At 36.7% G+C, this 16,316-nt stretch overlaps 1 protein-coding gene across 1 annotated transcript in view; it reads left to right on the forward strand.

The window, feature by feature from the left end:
* The window catches only part of MED13 (mediator complex subunit 13), a 118,132-nt gene that overhangs the window by 67,554 nt on the left and 34,262 nt on the right, over window positions 1-16,316 (forward strand). Inside the window, exons 12-16 of the mRNA XM_066262731.1 lie at window positions 2,570-2,691; window positions 5,394-5,484; window positions 5,617-5,831; window positions 6,455-6,651; window positions 7,377-8,293. Of these exons, the coding sequence (XP_066118828.1) occupies window positions 2,570-2,691; window positions 5,394-5,484; window positions 5,617-5,831; window positions 6,455-6,651; window positions 7,377-8,293 (1,542 nt within the window). The remainder of the gene's footprint in view (window positions 1-2,569; window positions 2,692-5,393; window positions 5,485-5,616; window positions 5,832-6,454; window positions 6,652-7,376; window positions 8,294-16,316) is intronic.

Below are 16,316 nucleotides of genomic sequence, written 5' to 3' on the forward strand. Positions count from 1 at the left end.
TCGAGGTCTCGAACCTGGGTCTTCTGCATCCTAGTCCGACGCTTTATCCACTGCGCCACCGCCCAGTCAGGCGATAAACATATATTTTATATGTTATATGTTTTTTATATTTTTATGTTATGTATATGTTATACATATGTAATTTATATTGTTGGACTTTCACTTTTTGCATAATTTATATTTTGTACTATATTCTTAAAATACTGTAAGCTAGAGAAAAGAAAATGTCATTAAGTAAATCATAAGGAAGAGAAAATACATTTACTGTACTGTATTTATCGATAAGTTTACATTGTCAGTACCTCCATTAATATTGTCTTATAAGATAGAAAACACTGTAGATATCCATATTACTAACATTTGACATCAAAAATGAAAAGATAATGTGAAAAACTTGACATTATTTATAGGTATAACAATTAATGCATTGATAATGAAGAAGCAGAAATATGATTGCTTTATGGTAGTGTAGTATTATTGATGATTGCTTCACCATAGTAAGGAAATCTCCAAAAAATTTTCCAGTGCATTTACTGAAAAAAAATTGTGTTTAAGTGGACCCATGCATTTCATACCTGTGTTGTTCAAGAGTCAACTGTAATCTATATTGTTGGACTTTTACTCCTTTTTTTTTTGTTGCATAATTCATATGTTTCATAGAAAGGGATAGATTTCTATTAAATAGGCTATCTTAATATGATGGATCATTGTTTATCTTGCACTGGCAGAAGCAAGTTCAGGAGAAAAAAATTGTTTTGAATTGTTAGAACTTCCTTTCTTACAAATAAAAATAGTTCTCATCTGTAAAATGAGATGAGATGAGATCATTGCCTAAAGTCCCTCTCAGATCTGAAAACTCAATTAATAAATAAGAGTTTACTGTAATCTTTTTGTGCTTCTCTTCCCTAGTCCTCACCCTTCACAAGTTAGAACTGTTGTTGAGGTCATTAATTTAACAAGTATTTATCAAACACATGTTATGTGTAGCCACTGTTCTCGGCACTGGGAATACAGTGGTCAAGACTTCACTTTGAAAATGTCTCACTTGTACTCCTTGTGAATGGAATAGACAGATGTAGTATATTAGTTGTTTTACAAAATCTATTTAACTTTTTGGAGGGAAAGGAAGTTGTCTTTTGCTGTTTTATTTAGGGACAAAGTTGTCTTAATATTTGGAATAAAAAGACAGGGTCAGACTTTGTGCAACCAAAATTAAAATGAGAAAAAAGTCCATCTGAATAAGGAAGAGATGGTCTTTCATGGAATAATTTTTTTTTATTGTTATAATTCAGTAAATTTATAATCTTTAAAAATTGTACACCTGAAATTAGTATGGTTTTTTAACAAATGTCACCCCAAGAAATTCAATTTAAAATTTTTGAAAAAAGAATTACACATTGAATTTGTAATTTATAAACAAAATATTTGATTCCCTTATATTTTCTTAATAATAGTAAGTATACATGAGAAAGCTGTTGGTTTGGGCATATTTATTTCATGACTTGCTAGCTTCCTAAAATTCTATCTCTTTGATTGTTATTTCTTTTTTTTTAATATATCTAGAAAATTAAATTTCACAGGATCACATTAATCAATGAGTATATAGGTTCCAGTAAATGATTCTATAGCATTTAAACTTTTGATTAAGTCAAATAATTTTCTGTCACCATATATTTGTTCATGGAATAATTTTAGTGGTTGATGTTTCTTGGTAGATTAGTGAGTAAAATTTGTTTTTTTGGCCTACTTACTATCTTAGGATATAAGGAATGTATAATTGTGCCTATTACATGGCTTTCTCAAAATGTGGACCATCCAAAACAAAAAAAAAATTGAACCATCTACCACAATTCTGAAGCATCTTTTGAGATGAAGCTTGGAATCTTGGTTTTTAAATGGTATCCTAGATGGATTTGAAACACTAAAATTTCAGAACTACTGCTCCTAGAGAGTCTTTATAACTGACATGCAGGGGACTTGGAAAGTGACTTTCATTTTTCTGAAAGTGGGGGTTTCAAATCATTTGACATCCTGAGGATATTTTGGAAGGTTATACACCAAACTGCAAATTGTTTTTTATTTTTTTTCTTGTGTGGTAATTAATATAAGAGGAGTTTAACTTCATTTGCATTTTTTCTTAAGTAATCATGTATTTTTCCCCTAAAGCTGGGAACAAAAGGAAAATAAAATTCTAGAACTGAAGTGAAGCTTAACTAAGAGGTAATATTTATTGAGTACTTAAGTGCTTGGCACTGAACAAAGTGCTTTACCGACATCCTATCACATTTAATTCTTGCCATTACTCAGGCATAGAGAGGTTAAGTAACTTGCCCAGGATCACATTGTTTAGAGTTGGAGTTGGTATTCAAAGTAATACTCTCACTCAAGAGGCAGAGAGCACTTAATCATTGTGCTGTGCTTCCTTTACATTTCAGAAAGATTGAAAAATAAAAATGTATGTGTGTAATTCTGTTGTTTTAAAAGTTATATATCTAGCTTAAATAAATAGAGTAATACTTATTTGGTCAGTAGTAGAATTTTTTATTTTGTTTTCCTGATTGACATGTAGATGCTCCACGTGCTACTAGTCATGCTCGTCCTCCATCAACCAGTTTAATTTATGACTCAGACCTGGCTGTCTCATATACTGACCTTGATAATCTCTTTAATTCTGATGAAGATGAACTAACAGTGAGTATATTGCTAATGACTAAGGTTATAAGTTGTTTTCCTTGATTTTATATGAACTTTTTTCAGAAATAATATGTGACTTCAATACTGTTTTAGCCCTGAACAATAGGAAATATTTTAGAGTAAAATTTCATTAATTGGTTTCATTTTTAACCTCATGTTTGAGCAGTGTTGACTTATTGTCTGTCACCTATAAACTGTGTTTATTTTGTGTTTGAAGGACATGTTGATTAAACATAATGAGTTCTGCACTATGTTCTTTATCTGAAGTTCTTAGGAAGTAGAATTATTTTATCTTTGATCCTCTAGTTTGAGAAATGACCCTGGAATTGACTTATTTAGATAATAAGTAATTAACATTAAAATTATATGCCTTAACAATTCATTAAGAAATGCCACTTCTTTTGAATTTGTTTGGCATCACAGTCATGATTATAAGACAACTAAATACTATAATAATGAAAGAGAAAGAAAAAGTAACATTTAATCTTTGACACCCATTTGCAGAGAAAGGTGAAGATAAAAGAATTAAAGCTTAAAATGAGATTCCCTAGAATGTCAAGTCTCTGGCAAATTAATGAATTGGGTGCTGCATTATCATAAAGGGGAATTCCTTTTTCATCTGCATTAAAGGTAGCTTGGAAACTTCTATAGTACATTTGGTCTTTCTTGTCCTATATAATATATGCTTTTAATCCTCTCATATATACATACACATATACAGACATAAATGCACATTTGGTGTCTTTAATTAAGTGACATAAGGCAGTTAATAGCTGTATATAAACTTCTATTCTGTATCCTATAATATAGTATATTTTAGGGTACTATTTACTTGGTAATATATCCCTGATATTTTGGTAGTTTTATACTTCATCTGCTACATTCATTCATCAGCTGTGTCTCTTCTTTCTTTCTTTCTTTATTTATTTTGTATTTTTCTGAAGCTGGAAACGGGGAGAGACAGTCAGACTCCCGCATGCGCCCGACCGGGATCCACCCGGCACGCCCACCAGGGGCGATGCTCTGCCCACCAGGGGGCGATGCTCTGCCCCTCTGGAGCGTCACTCTGCCGCGACCAGAGCCACTCTAGCGCCTGGGGCAGAGGCCAAGGAGCCATCCCCAGCGCCCGGGCCATCTTTGCTCCAATGGAGCCTTGGCTGCGGGAGGGGAAGAGAGAGACAGAGAGGAAGGAGGGGGGGGGTAGAGAAGCAAATGGGCGCTTCTCCTATGTGCCCTGGCCGGGAATTGAACCCGGGTCCCCTGCACGCCAGGCCGACGCTCTACCGCTGAGCCAACCGGCCAGGGCCAGCTGTGTCTCTTCTAATGTAAAAACATTGTAATCAGAAATCAGTTCATGTACTTTTGATGAGTGGATAACAGGAACCAAGGTATCAGCTCTAAAAACGTTGATGAGATTGGTTATACTGAAACGGTTTCTTTAATATATTAAAATTTATTAACGTTTATTTTATTGATTTTAAAGAGAGAAAGGGAGAGAGCAGGAGAGAGGCAAGAACATCAGTTCTTGTATGAGCCCTGTCTGGGGATCTAACTGACAACTTCTGAGCTTCCAGACGATGCTCCAACCAACCAAGCTATCCAGCCAGTGCTTAAAATTTATTTTTAATTAGGGATCCTGTTGCTTTGTCATATTAGATCTTTCTGAAATCTGTGCTTAGTTTTATCTGTTGTAGCATTTTTGCAGGGGTAAAGAGATTATTAAGGGAAAAGTGAAAACAAGAAATCAGAAGGATGATTGATGCTGTGGGAAACTTTAATGTTTTTGTTTAACAAAACATGATTTATTGAGTATGGTTTACTAAGAAGCAATTCTGATGTTAATTATAAACCCTTCTTATTGCAGGTTTTCTTAATTTTTATTTCAGTAGATTTTAGGTGGAAGTTATTCTTGTTTCTAAGTATTTTAAAAGTATGGGTTATATTGCCTGACCAGGTGGTGGCACAGTGGATAGAGCGTCGGACTGGGATGCGGAAGAACCCAGGTTCGAGACCTCGAGGTCGCCAGCTTGAGCGTGGGCTATCTGGTTTGAGCAAAAGCTCATCAGCTGGCTCAAGCAAGGGGTTACTTGGTTTGCTGAAGGCCTGCGGTCAAGGCACATATGAGAAAGCAATCGATGAACAACTAAGGTGTCGCAACGCGCACAAAAAACTAATGATTGATGCTTCTCATCTCTCCGTTCCTGTCTATCTCTCTCTCTGACTCTCTCTCTGTCTCTGTAAAAAAAACAACTATGGGTTATATTTTTATTTACTGAATTGAGGGAGAGAAATAACAATTTGTTGTTCCACTTATTTGTGTATTTGGTTGATTCCTGTATGTGTCCTGACCAGGAATTGAACCCAAAACTGTGGTGTATCAGGATGATGCTCTAACCAGTTGAGCTACTGGGTCAGCACTTGAGTTATTTATTATTTATTTATTTGAGAAACATTTTCCTCTGTTAATTTGGAAGACCATCAAATAAATAAGAAACTAATATAAGTTCATTGATTGCCTAAAATATGTTTTATGTTTTTTAATCCTATCTAGTATGTATTTGGCTCTAGCACAATTCAAAATACTGCTTTTCATGAATATGCTGTGCTTTCAAGTTGCATCTGAATAAATACTATCGTGAGATCACATTGGATGTAAAACTTGAGATAAATATAAATATGTAGGTTTTTTTTCCCAATAGCCTGGCTCTAAAAAATTGGCGAATGGATCAGATGATAAATCCAACTGCAAGGAATCAAAGACAGGAAATCTGGACCCATTATCTTGCATAAGTAAGCTTCCCAAATCTGTGCTCTAGATAAATCTGCTATCTTTTAATCTCAACAAAGTTCTCCACACCTTTGTTTTAAACAGATTAACTTCTTTTTAGTCTTATATTAAAATGTGTTTTTTATTAAAAATAGGCACTGCAGATCTTCATAAAATGTACCCTACACCACCATCATTGGAACAACATATAATGGGATTTTCTCCAATGAATATGAATAATAAAGAATATGGTAGTATGGATACAATACCTGGAGGGACTATTCTAGAAGGAAATAGTTCTAGTATAGGAGCACAGTTCAAAATTGAGGTTGACGAAGGATTCTGTAGCCCAAAACCTTCTGAAATTCAAGTAAGTATTTTATTTCTGTAGAAAAACTGTTTACTTCCTTAACTTTCATATAGAATTAGTTTGTTGCTATATTAGAAAATCATTTCATGTTGCTATTTGTGACAACATAGATTGTCTTGAGCATATTATGCTAAGTGAAATAAGTCTGACAGAAAAGGACAAAAATCATGATTTCTACTCATGTGGAATATAAATTAAAAAAAATACGGAAACTAACAAAACAAATTCATAGATACGACAGAATGGTGGTTACCAGAGTGGGGAAAGTTTTGTTGGGGGAGGATAAATTGAGTAAAGAGAGTGAAATATATGTCAAGGGAAGGAAAATAGACTTTGAGTGGTGAACACACAGTAGAGTTTATAGATACTGAATTATAATGTATGTGTGAAATGTGTATAATGTTAACCAGTATTCACTAAATTTAATTTAAAAAGCTATTTAATTCTAGATTTGTAGTTAACAAATTTGATGACTAAATTGGCACACTATTAGGAATGTATTTAAGAGTAGAATTATTCATTTTATTATTTTGTTTACAGAAAGGAAAAAAGTGGCAAGAATTGGTTTGCCTTTTTTTTTCCTGGAAGATAAGGTTCTGAATGTTATGGTCTTCATATTGTAGGATTTTTCTTATGTCTACAAGCCTGAAAATTGTCAAGTTCTAGTGGGATGTTCAATGTTTGCACCTCTAAAAACTCTACCAAGCCAGTGTCTGCCTCCTATCAAATTGCCAGAAGAGTGTATTTACCGTCAGAGTTGGACTGTTGGAAAATTGGAATTGCTTGCTTCAGGGCCAGCAATGCCATTCATCAAAGATGGGTATGATTTAGATTTATGTTATTCGGATAGTATATGAATGCTTACATAGCTTTAATTTTATTCATATCAGTATCTGGTATGCTGGTACCTGGAAAAAAGACACTGGTTTTTGAAAAGTTTCAAAATTATTTTCTTTTAAATAGATTATAACATTAGCTGAAATGGATAAATTGTTGGAAAACTTAAGACTATTATGCTTTGATTCTTTGTCTTCAGAGCTCCTTTTATTTTGGTTTAAAATTGTAAATCACCCTCATTTGTACATTTGTCATATTTCACATACTTTTCTAATTTAAAATCTGTGAAATTGGAGTATCTTATAACTGGTAGCATCTTAAAATTTCCAATCATCCCTCTTTATACAGACTCTCTAAAATCAGAATTCTTTTTTATTTTTTTAAAATCAGTGGCATCTTAGAATCAATGAAATGTGGGTATTTGTAGTATAAGACATATAGGTAATACATGTGAATGTTTAGGTGTGGATAAGGGTACACTGATTTTATTTATAGTTTTGGAACTAGTTGGTCATTAGCCCACAATAATCTAGAGTGAATATATGAATCAGAAATAACATTTTAATTGTGCTGGGAATTTTTGCACTAATTGTGCTTTCAGAATTTTCAGTTTTATTGAAAAACGTGGGATAGTTTTAGTTGTATTTCACATTACTGATGTGTTCCTTTATGTATGTGTTTAATTTTCTTTTACGCTGCTGATGCTAGTGACGGAAGTACGATGGATCAAGAATATGGCCCTGCTTATACACCTCAAACTCATACTTCTTTTGGGATGCCTCCTAGCAGTGCACCTCCTAGTAACAGTGGAGCAGGAATTCTTCCTTCTCCATCTACCCCTAGGTTTCCAACTCCAAGGACTCCTCGGACTCCAAGGACTCCTCGTGGAGCTGGTGGACCTGCTAGTGCCCAGGGTTCAGTCAAATATGAAAATTCAGATTTGTATTCACCAGCTTCCACCCCGTCCACATGCAGACCCCTTAATTCTGTTGAACCTGCAACTGTTCCTTCCATCCCTGAAGCACACAGTCTTTATGTAAACCTCATTCTTTCAGAATCAGTTATGAATTTGTTTAAAGACTGTAACTTTGATAGTTGCTGTATCTGTGTCTGCAACATGAATATCAAGGGTGCCGATGTTGGAGTTTACATTCCAGATCCAATTCAGGAAGCACAGTACAGGTGTACCTGTGGCTTCAGTGCTGTCATGAACAGAAAATTTGGAAACAATTCAGGATTATTTCTTGAAGATGAACTAGATATCATAGGACGCAACACAGAATGTGGCAAAGAAGCAGAAAAACGTTTTGAAGCTCTCAGGGCTACTTCCGCTGACCACGTTAATGGAGGACTAAAGGAATCTGAAAAATTGCCAGATGAATTGATATTATTGCTGCAGGATCAATGCACTAATTTATTTTCACCCTTTGGAGCAGCAGACCAAGATCCTTTTCCCAAAATTAGTGTAAATAGCAATTGGGTACGTGTTGAAGAGCGGGACTGTTGCAATGACTGCTACCTTGCATTAGAACATGGGCGTCAATTCATGGATAACATGTCAGGAGGAAAAGTTGATGAAGCGCTTGTGAAAAGTTCATGCTTACACGTCTGGTCCAAAAGAAATGGTAAGTATGCTAATGGAATAGTTTTTCTGTTTTCCTTTAAATGTATGAATGTTTTTCTTTCCTAGGAAAAGGTATTAAAGGCAGTTTGCCATGTAGCTGGTAGATACACTTAAATTTGGACTTAAAACTTTAAGAATGAGATTTTTAAAGGGAGAATTTTCTCACAGCTTAATTTTACCAATAAAAGTATGGTTGTTATAAATCTGTAACTAGGTACTTTGCACATGTTGCTATAGAAAGTTACTAGATGTCTGCACTATTCAACATTCTTACATTCATTAATTATTTATCAAGCACCTAATATGTGCTAGGCACTGTTCTTTTATAAAGTAGTGTTGAACAAAGCAAACATTTTTGAACCTATAATTTAGTGGAGAAGACAAAATAAAAAAATAACTAATTATATACTATGAGACAGTGATAAGTGCTTTGAAAATAAAGCAGGTGAAGGAGTGGAAAAAAAACAAGAGGATGACATTTTAGATGTATAGATAGAGAAGATACTCCTGAGGGACAGCATTTGAGCAAAGACCTACACAGAGTGGGGGAATGTGAGCTACATGGCTAATCAAAGGAAGAGTGTTTCAAGAAGTGCAAAGACTTAAGGTAGTAGTGTGTTTGGTATGTTTGAGTAACGAAGGAAGAGGCAGTGTTGTTGAATTGGGTGATGGAGGGTAGGGGGACTCTTAGGAGATGAAATTTACGAGTGGCCAAGTGCCAAGGTCATGTGTAGGGCCTTTATAAAAGTTAGTATTCTAAGAGTGATGGAAGTTGTAAGACAGTTTTGAGCAGAGAAGTAACATGATATTTTTATCTGTTTGTTGTTTTATTGTGGGTGGTAAAGGTAAGAGTAGAAGCTGATAACTAAGTTAGAAGGCAATTGCAGCAGTCCAGGTGAAAGATGATGGTAGCTTAGACGAGATCAGAAGCAATAGTGATGTAAGTAGTAGGCTGTAGGTATATTTAGGAAATGGAATGTATAGAATTTGCTGATAAGTATAAGAAAAGAGGCATTCAGACTAGCTTGAGCAACTGGATGAATGATCGACAGAACATTTAAATAGAGATGAGGGAAACATTGTTGGGAGGTTGTCAGGTACACATTTGGAGATGACTTTTCAATTTAGAGGAATGGTTGGGGCAGGAGATTCAAAATTTTATTCAGTGTTTGTTACCGGTATTAAAGGTTATTAGAGTTGGATGAAATAACCTAGAGAGGGACTGTAGATAGAGAAGCCCAAGAATAGTACTGACATTTAGATGTGAGGAAGAAGAGGATCCAGGATAGGAAACTAAAGCAGTAGGAGGAAAACCAAGTGAGTGTGGTGTTCTGGAAACCACATATAGGAAGTGTTTGAAGAAGGAGAGAAGGATCAGTGTTAAATACTTTCATAGGGTTATAAAGATCTGAGTTAATCCATATTAAGCGCTTAGCACAATACTTGGCATGTAATGAATTAATGTAGATTGCTGTTATTATTAAAATTATCATTTAGATATTTTTCTTTCAGACACAGACAGCTGACACTTTTTTAGTGAAAAGAGGGGAGGCAGGGACAGGTTCCTACATGTATCCTGTCTGGGATCCACCGTCAAGCCCACTAGGGGGCGATGCTCTGCCCATCTGGGGCCCTTGCTCTGTTGCAACTGGAGCCATTTTAGTGCCTGAGGTAGAGGCCATGGAGCCATCCCCAGTGCCTGGGGACAACCTCTAATCGAGCTTTGTCTGTGGGAGGGGAGGAGAAGAGAGAGAGACAGAGAAACAAGAGTGGGAGGAGTAGAGAAGCAGAGGGGTGCTTCTTCTTGTGTGCCCTGACCAGAATTCGAACCTGGGACTTCTGCACTCTGGGCTTACTCTCTACCACTGAACCAACTGGCCAGGGACGACAACCTACACTTTTTAAAATGTTATCTCAGTATACCACTGATTAACTTTTCTAACTTGTGGTTATTATACAGAATTAACCTCCTTCAAATGTGGTTTTTGGTAAGAGTCTGTGTTCTTAGGTGGTATATGCCATGTAATAACTTTTATTCGGTCCTTGTGTTATTTGCTAATTCAATCATTTTTGACATGTGGAAAATAATGTGCAAAATTCTGGGAGATATGAAGATATCCTACCTTTAAATTGCTTACAGACAACTTAAGAACTAAAACTAATATAATGTAAGTTTGAATTAAGTAAAAATAACCCAAATGTTTGTTGACAGGAGAATGAATAAGTAATTATGATAGTGCGGATAAAATGTTATATAAGCTCTGAAGATGAATAGAAGCATATGTAACAAATAGATGAATCTTAGTAGTAGTATTGAAGGCACAGAGAAAGAACAAGTCCCAAATAATTATATATAGTAAGATACTTTTTTATAAAGTTCTAAAACAAGTAAAATGTATTTTTTATATTTTATTTTACTCTTTGAGAGAGACAGGAAGGAAGAGAGATGAGAACCATTAACTTGTAGTTATGGCACTTGAGTTGTTCATTGATTTCTTCTCATACATGCCTTGACTGGGAGGGGGTCTCAAGCTGCGCCAATGACCCCTTGCTCAAGCCAACAACCTTGGGATCATGTTGATGATCCCACACTCAAGCTGGTGAGCCTGTGCTTAAGGTGATGAGCTCACGCTCAAGTGAGTGACCTCTGGGTTATAAACTGAGACCTCAGCATCCCAGGTCAGCATTCTGTTCACTGCTCTACCACTGGTCAGGCTGAAATGTATTTTTTTAGGTGGACATTAAATTAAGTATAGTGGTTAATTCTTTAAAAAAAAATTTTTTTTTTTAATTTTAGAGAGAGAAAGGGAGAGGAAGAGAAACTTCAACTTGTTCTTCCATTATTTATGCAATTCATTGGTTGATTTTTGTATGTGCCCTGACCCAGGATTGAAACCACAATCTTAGCATATTGGGATGAGGCTCTAACCAACAGAGCTACCCAGCCAAGGCAACGTAGTTAATTCTTTTTTTTTTTTTTTTTGTATTTTTCTGAACCTGGAAACGGGGAGGCAGTCAGACAGACTCCCGCATGCGCCCGACTGGTTCCACCCGGCACGCCCACCAGGGGGCGATGTTCTGCCAATCCGGGGCGTCGCTCTGTCGCGACCAGAGCCACTCTAGCGCCTGGGGCAGAGGCCAAAGAGCCATCCCCAGCGCCCGCGTCATCTTTTGCTCCAATGGAGCATCAGCTGCAGGAGGGGAAGAGAGAGAGAGAGAGAGAGGAAGGGGAAGGGGAGGGGTGGAGAAGCAAATGGGTGCCTCTCCTGTGTGCCCTGGCTGGGAATCAAACCCGGGACTTCCTCACGCCAGGCCTACACTCTACCACCGAGCCAACCGGCCAGTGCCAGTAGTTAATTCTTAAAAGTGAAGGGACAGTAGCACTTGATGTTGAACATCTTTTCTTGTGCTTATTGCCCATATTTATATCTTCTTTGGCTAAGTGTCTTTTCAAGTCCTACACCCATTTTTTAATTAGTATTTTTCTTCTTTTTATAATTGAATTGTTAGTTTTTAATATGTTCTGGACAAGTCCCTTATTAATAATATTACTTGCAAATATTTCTCCATATTATCTGGGTTGTCTTTGTCACTTTCTTGATGGTATTCTTTGAAGCAGAAAAGTTTTTAATTTTGAAGAATCTTTTCTCTTGTATTTATTCTCTTATTATTTGTGGTTTTGGTGTCATATCTAAAAAGACTTTGCTTAACCCTAAGCCATGAAAATTTATGTTTTTTCTAACCGTTTTATATTTTTAGCATTACATTTAGGTCTGTAATCCATACTGAATTAACTGTTGTATATAATGTAAGAAAGAGGTTCAGTTTCATTCTTTTGCATGTAGATATCAAATTGTCCTAGAACCATATATTGAAAACATTACATGCCCCTATTATATTGTCTTGGCACCTTTCTTAAAAATGAATTGACCATAAATGTGAGGTTTTATTTCTGGACACTCAGTTTTGTTCTATTAATCTATATGTCTATACTCTAAGATCACTCTTAAAAATCATTATATGTTCTGGCTGTTTGGCTCAGTGGTAAAGTGTCCGCCTGGCATATGGACTTGTCAGACCAGAGAGTTGTCAATTCTTGTTATGCTGTGGCAAACCAGCTGGATAACCTGTTGTGTATTGGGACTGAAACTAGAAGCACACCTTTAGGAATTTGATATAAAAATGTGAGGATACAGGCTCTGGCTGGTCCCCCTTCTCTCCCTCTTCCCTTCCCGCAGCCAGTGGTTCAGTTGGTTCAAGTGTTGGCTACAGTGCTGAAGATAGCTTGGTTGGTCCAAGTGTGTCAGCCTCATGCACTAAAAATAGCTCAATTGATTTGAACATCAGCCCCATCAGGGACAGGAGGGGAGATAGTGAGACAGGCTACTGCATGTGACCTGATGGGGTTCCACCCAACAAGCCCCCTACCAGGTGATGCTCCTCCCATCTGGGGCTGGTGGTCCATTGTTCTGCAACCAAGCTATTTTAGCACCTGAGGCAATGCCATGGAGCCATCCTCAGCGCCTGGAGCCAACTTGCTTGAACTATTCAAGCCATGGCTGCAAGGGGGCAGGGGGAGAAGCAGATGATCATTTCTCCTTTGTGCCCTGAACAGGAATTGAACCTGGGACTACCACATGCTGGGCCTATGCCCTACTGCTGAGCCAGCTGGCCAGGACCCATTATATATCGCTTTAACCAGTGCTTTCCAACCAGGTCTCAGCTTAGAGACCCGACACTTGTCATAATATACAATTATAGGGTGGGCAAAAATAGGGTTACAGTTGTGAGTACATGAAACACAGTTTATTCTTGTATTATTATTGTATTATTTTCCATATGAAGAACTTTAAACCTACTTTTTGTCTTACACTGCATATTCTTGTTCATATTAGTCTCCCCCATGAGAGCATTAGATCTTAAAATATATGAATAAGAATTTATTTACAAAGTATTTCTAGCAGCTAGCATAATTCCTGGCCCATAGTAGGTCTCCAATAAATATATTTTTAATTTATTTTGATTGATTTTTAGAGAGAGAGGATGGGAGAGAGAGAAACCTTGATTTGTTGTTTTACTTATTCATGCCATCATTGGTTGATTCTTGTATGTGCTCTGACCGAGGATGGAACTTGCAACCTCAGCATGTTGGAGTGATGCTCTAACCGACTGAACTACCTGGCCAGGGCCTAAATATATTTTTTAAAAGCATGAAAGAATATCTATGATGTTCTTTCTGAAATAAAATAAAAATATAAGTTTTAAAGCTTCATCCAGATCAGAATTTCTCAGGGTAAGCTCTGCATGTATGTTTTTGAAAGTTCCCCATATACTTATGATAAACACACTTAGTCAATGACAACTTTCTAGATTTTGTTTTATGTGAATATTCACATATGAATGCACATCGTTTTATTTCTATAAAATATCATCCATAGATAGTTTTATAACCTGTTTTATTAACCAGTGTTTTAGTCATGATTCCATTTTAGATAGCTCTGTTATTACTTTTTTTTTTTTTTTTTTGATGACAGAGACAGAGTCAGAGAGAGGGACAGACGGGAAGGGAAAGAGGTGAGAAGCATCAGTTCTTCGTTGCAGCACTTTAGTTGTTCATTGATTGCTTTCTCATATGTGCCTTGACCGGGGGGCTATAGCAGACTGAGTGAGCCTTGCTCAAACCAGATGAGCCCACATTCAAGCTGGCAACCTCGGGGTCTCGAACCTGGGTCCTCTGCATCGCAGACCAATGCTCTATCCACTGCGCCACTGCCTGGTCAGGCTCTGTTACTACTTTTAATGAATACATACCATTCTATTATATACATATTAGTCTATTTAAGCATAATAATTATTAAGCAGTACATCTGAAATTACTAAATTACTTCTAATTCTGTACACTGTTTAGATGTAGGAAATGAAAGCTAGAAATAATAAATTAGGCAATAATAATAAGTTATTCTTATTATTGAATATTATGAATGGTTAAGTGTAATAGAGTGTTCCGACAGTTTTAATGGTACAACTGAACCACATAGGTGATAGGGCATATTAATTATATCAGTAACATTTAATGATGGGTTGTTTGTTTTTGTAAGCCATTTGGCATTTAAGAGCAATACCTTTCATACCTATTCTAATATGTAGTTGATCAGACGTGAAGGCCATAGTAATTTGATAATTACAAATTGAGGTTTATAAAATAGCTATGGATATTTTTTTAATGTTTTCTTTTTAAATTTTATTTATTCATTTTAGAGAGAGGAGACAGAGACAGAGAGAGAAGGGGGGAGGAGCAGGAAGCATCAACTCCCATATGTGCCTTGACCAGGGTTTTGAACCAGCGACCTTAGTGTTCCAGGTCGACACTATATCCACTGTGCCATCCCAGGTCAGGCCAGCTATGGATATTATAACAACACCTTTTTTAAAAATTATTTTTAGGTGAGAAGAGGGGAGGTAGGCAGAATCCTTCATGCACCCCGACTGGGATGCAAGTGGCAACCCTGTCGGGGTTAATGCATGAGTACTGAGCTATTTTTAGTGCCTGAGGCTGACACACTCTGACCAACCACTGCTATCTTCAGAGCCTTGGGCCACACTTGAACCAGTGAGCTATGGCTGCGGGAGGAGGAGAGGGAGAGAAGAGGGAGAAGTAGAGGAAGGGAAGCAGATGATTGCTTCATCTTTATGTCCTGACCAGGAATTAAACCTGGGAAGTTCATATACTGGGCCAGTGCTCTTTCCACTGAGCCACTGGCCAAGGCCTATAACAACTCTTTTAAGCAGTCTGAGCAAGTGAATCTGATATTATATAAATAAAATATTTCAGAGTTGTTGCAGTCTAGTGTTTTTCTCAAATTAAGCTTTAATTGTAACCAGTCTTATCTTTCTGATCATGTTTTCATAGTGGTGATAAATAAGATATTAAGGTACATAATTTATAACTCATTTAAATATGAGGCACAGTTCTTCCTGGTAAATACCTATAAGCACCCAAAACAGCTAAAGTAAATACAAAAGAAAAAAAAAAGATTAATTTGTAAACTGGTTGATGTGCTAAATGGATAATTTTTTTTGGATAATTTTTTTAATGGAAATAAATGAACTTTTATGTCTCTTCTTGGTTTTAATTACCTAGTACAGCAATATTCAACCAGTGTGCTGTGCTACATTGGTATGCCACAGAATTTTAGTAACTAGTTTATGTGTGCCGTGAGATGAAAAAGGTTGAAAATCACTGACCTAGTCTCACTTGTGGTGGTGCAGTGGATAGCGTGTAGACCCGGAACACTGAGGTCTCCAGTTTGAAACCCTGAGCTTGCCTGGTTAAGGCACATACAAGAAACAACGATGAGTTGATGCTTCCTGCTTCTTCCCCCATTCACTGCCTTTCTCTCTTGTCTCACTCTCCTCTCTCTAAAATCAATAAATAAAATCTTTTAAAAAAAAAGAAAGAAGAAAATCACTGACTTCGAAGAGCCATTCCTACAGATCATTTTAAATAGAACTTAATATAGTTCTCTGCACAAGAAGATACTTAATCTTATTTTTATTGAAGTAGTTTTGGGGTTTTTTTGTGTTTCCTTTTTACAGAGTCAGAGAGAGGGATAGATAGGGATGGACAGACAGACAGGAAGGGAGATAGATGAGAAGCATCAATCATCAGTTTTTCGTTGGGACACCTTAGTTGTTCATTGATTGCTTTTTTCATATATGCCTTGACCGTGGGCTTTCAGCAGACCCAAGTAACCCCTTGCTCAAGCCAGCGACCTTGGGTCCAAGCTGGTGAGCTTTGCTCAAACCAGATGAGCCCGCGCTCAAGCTGGCGACCTCGGGGTCTCAAACCTGGATCCTCCACATCCCAGTCTGACGCTGTGCCACTGCCTGGTCAGGCAAGGTACTGTTGGTTTTTAATATTATATAAATTTTAGGTGTGCAACATTATAATTCAGTATCTGTATATAACGTATTTTTCGCTCCATAAGACGCACCTGACCATAAGAACACCTAGGATTTTAAGG

This window comes from Saccopteryx bilineata, chromosome 2 (assembly GCF_036850765.1).
Source record: "Saccopteryx bilineata isolate mSacBil1 chromosome 2, mSacBil1_pri_phased_curated, whole genome shotgun sequence".
Taxonomy (NCBI): domain Eukaryota; kingdom Metazoa; phylum Chordata; class Mammalia; order Chiroptera; family Emballonuridae; genus Saccopteryx; species Saccopteryx bilineata.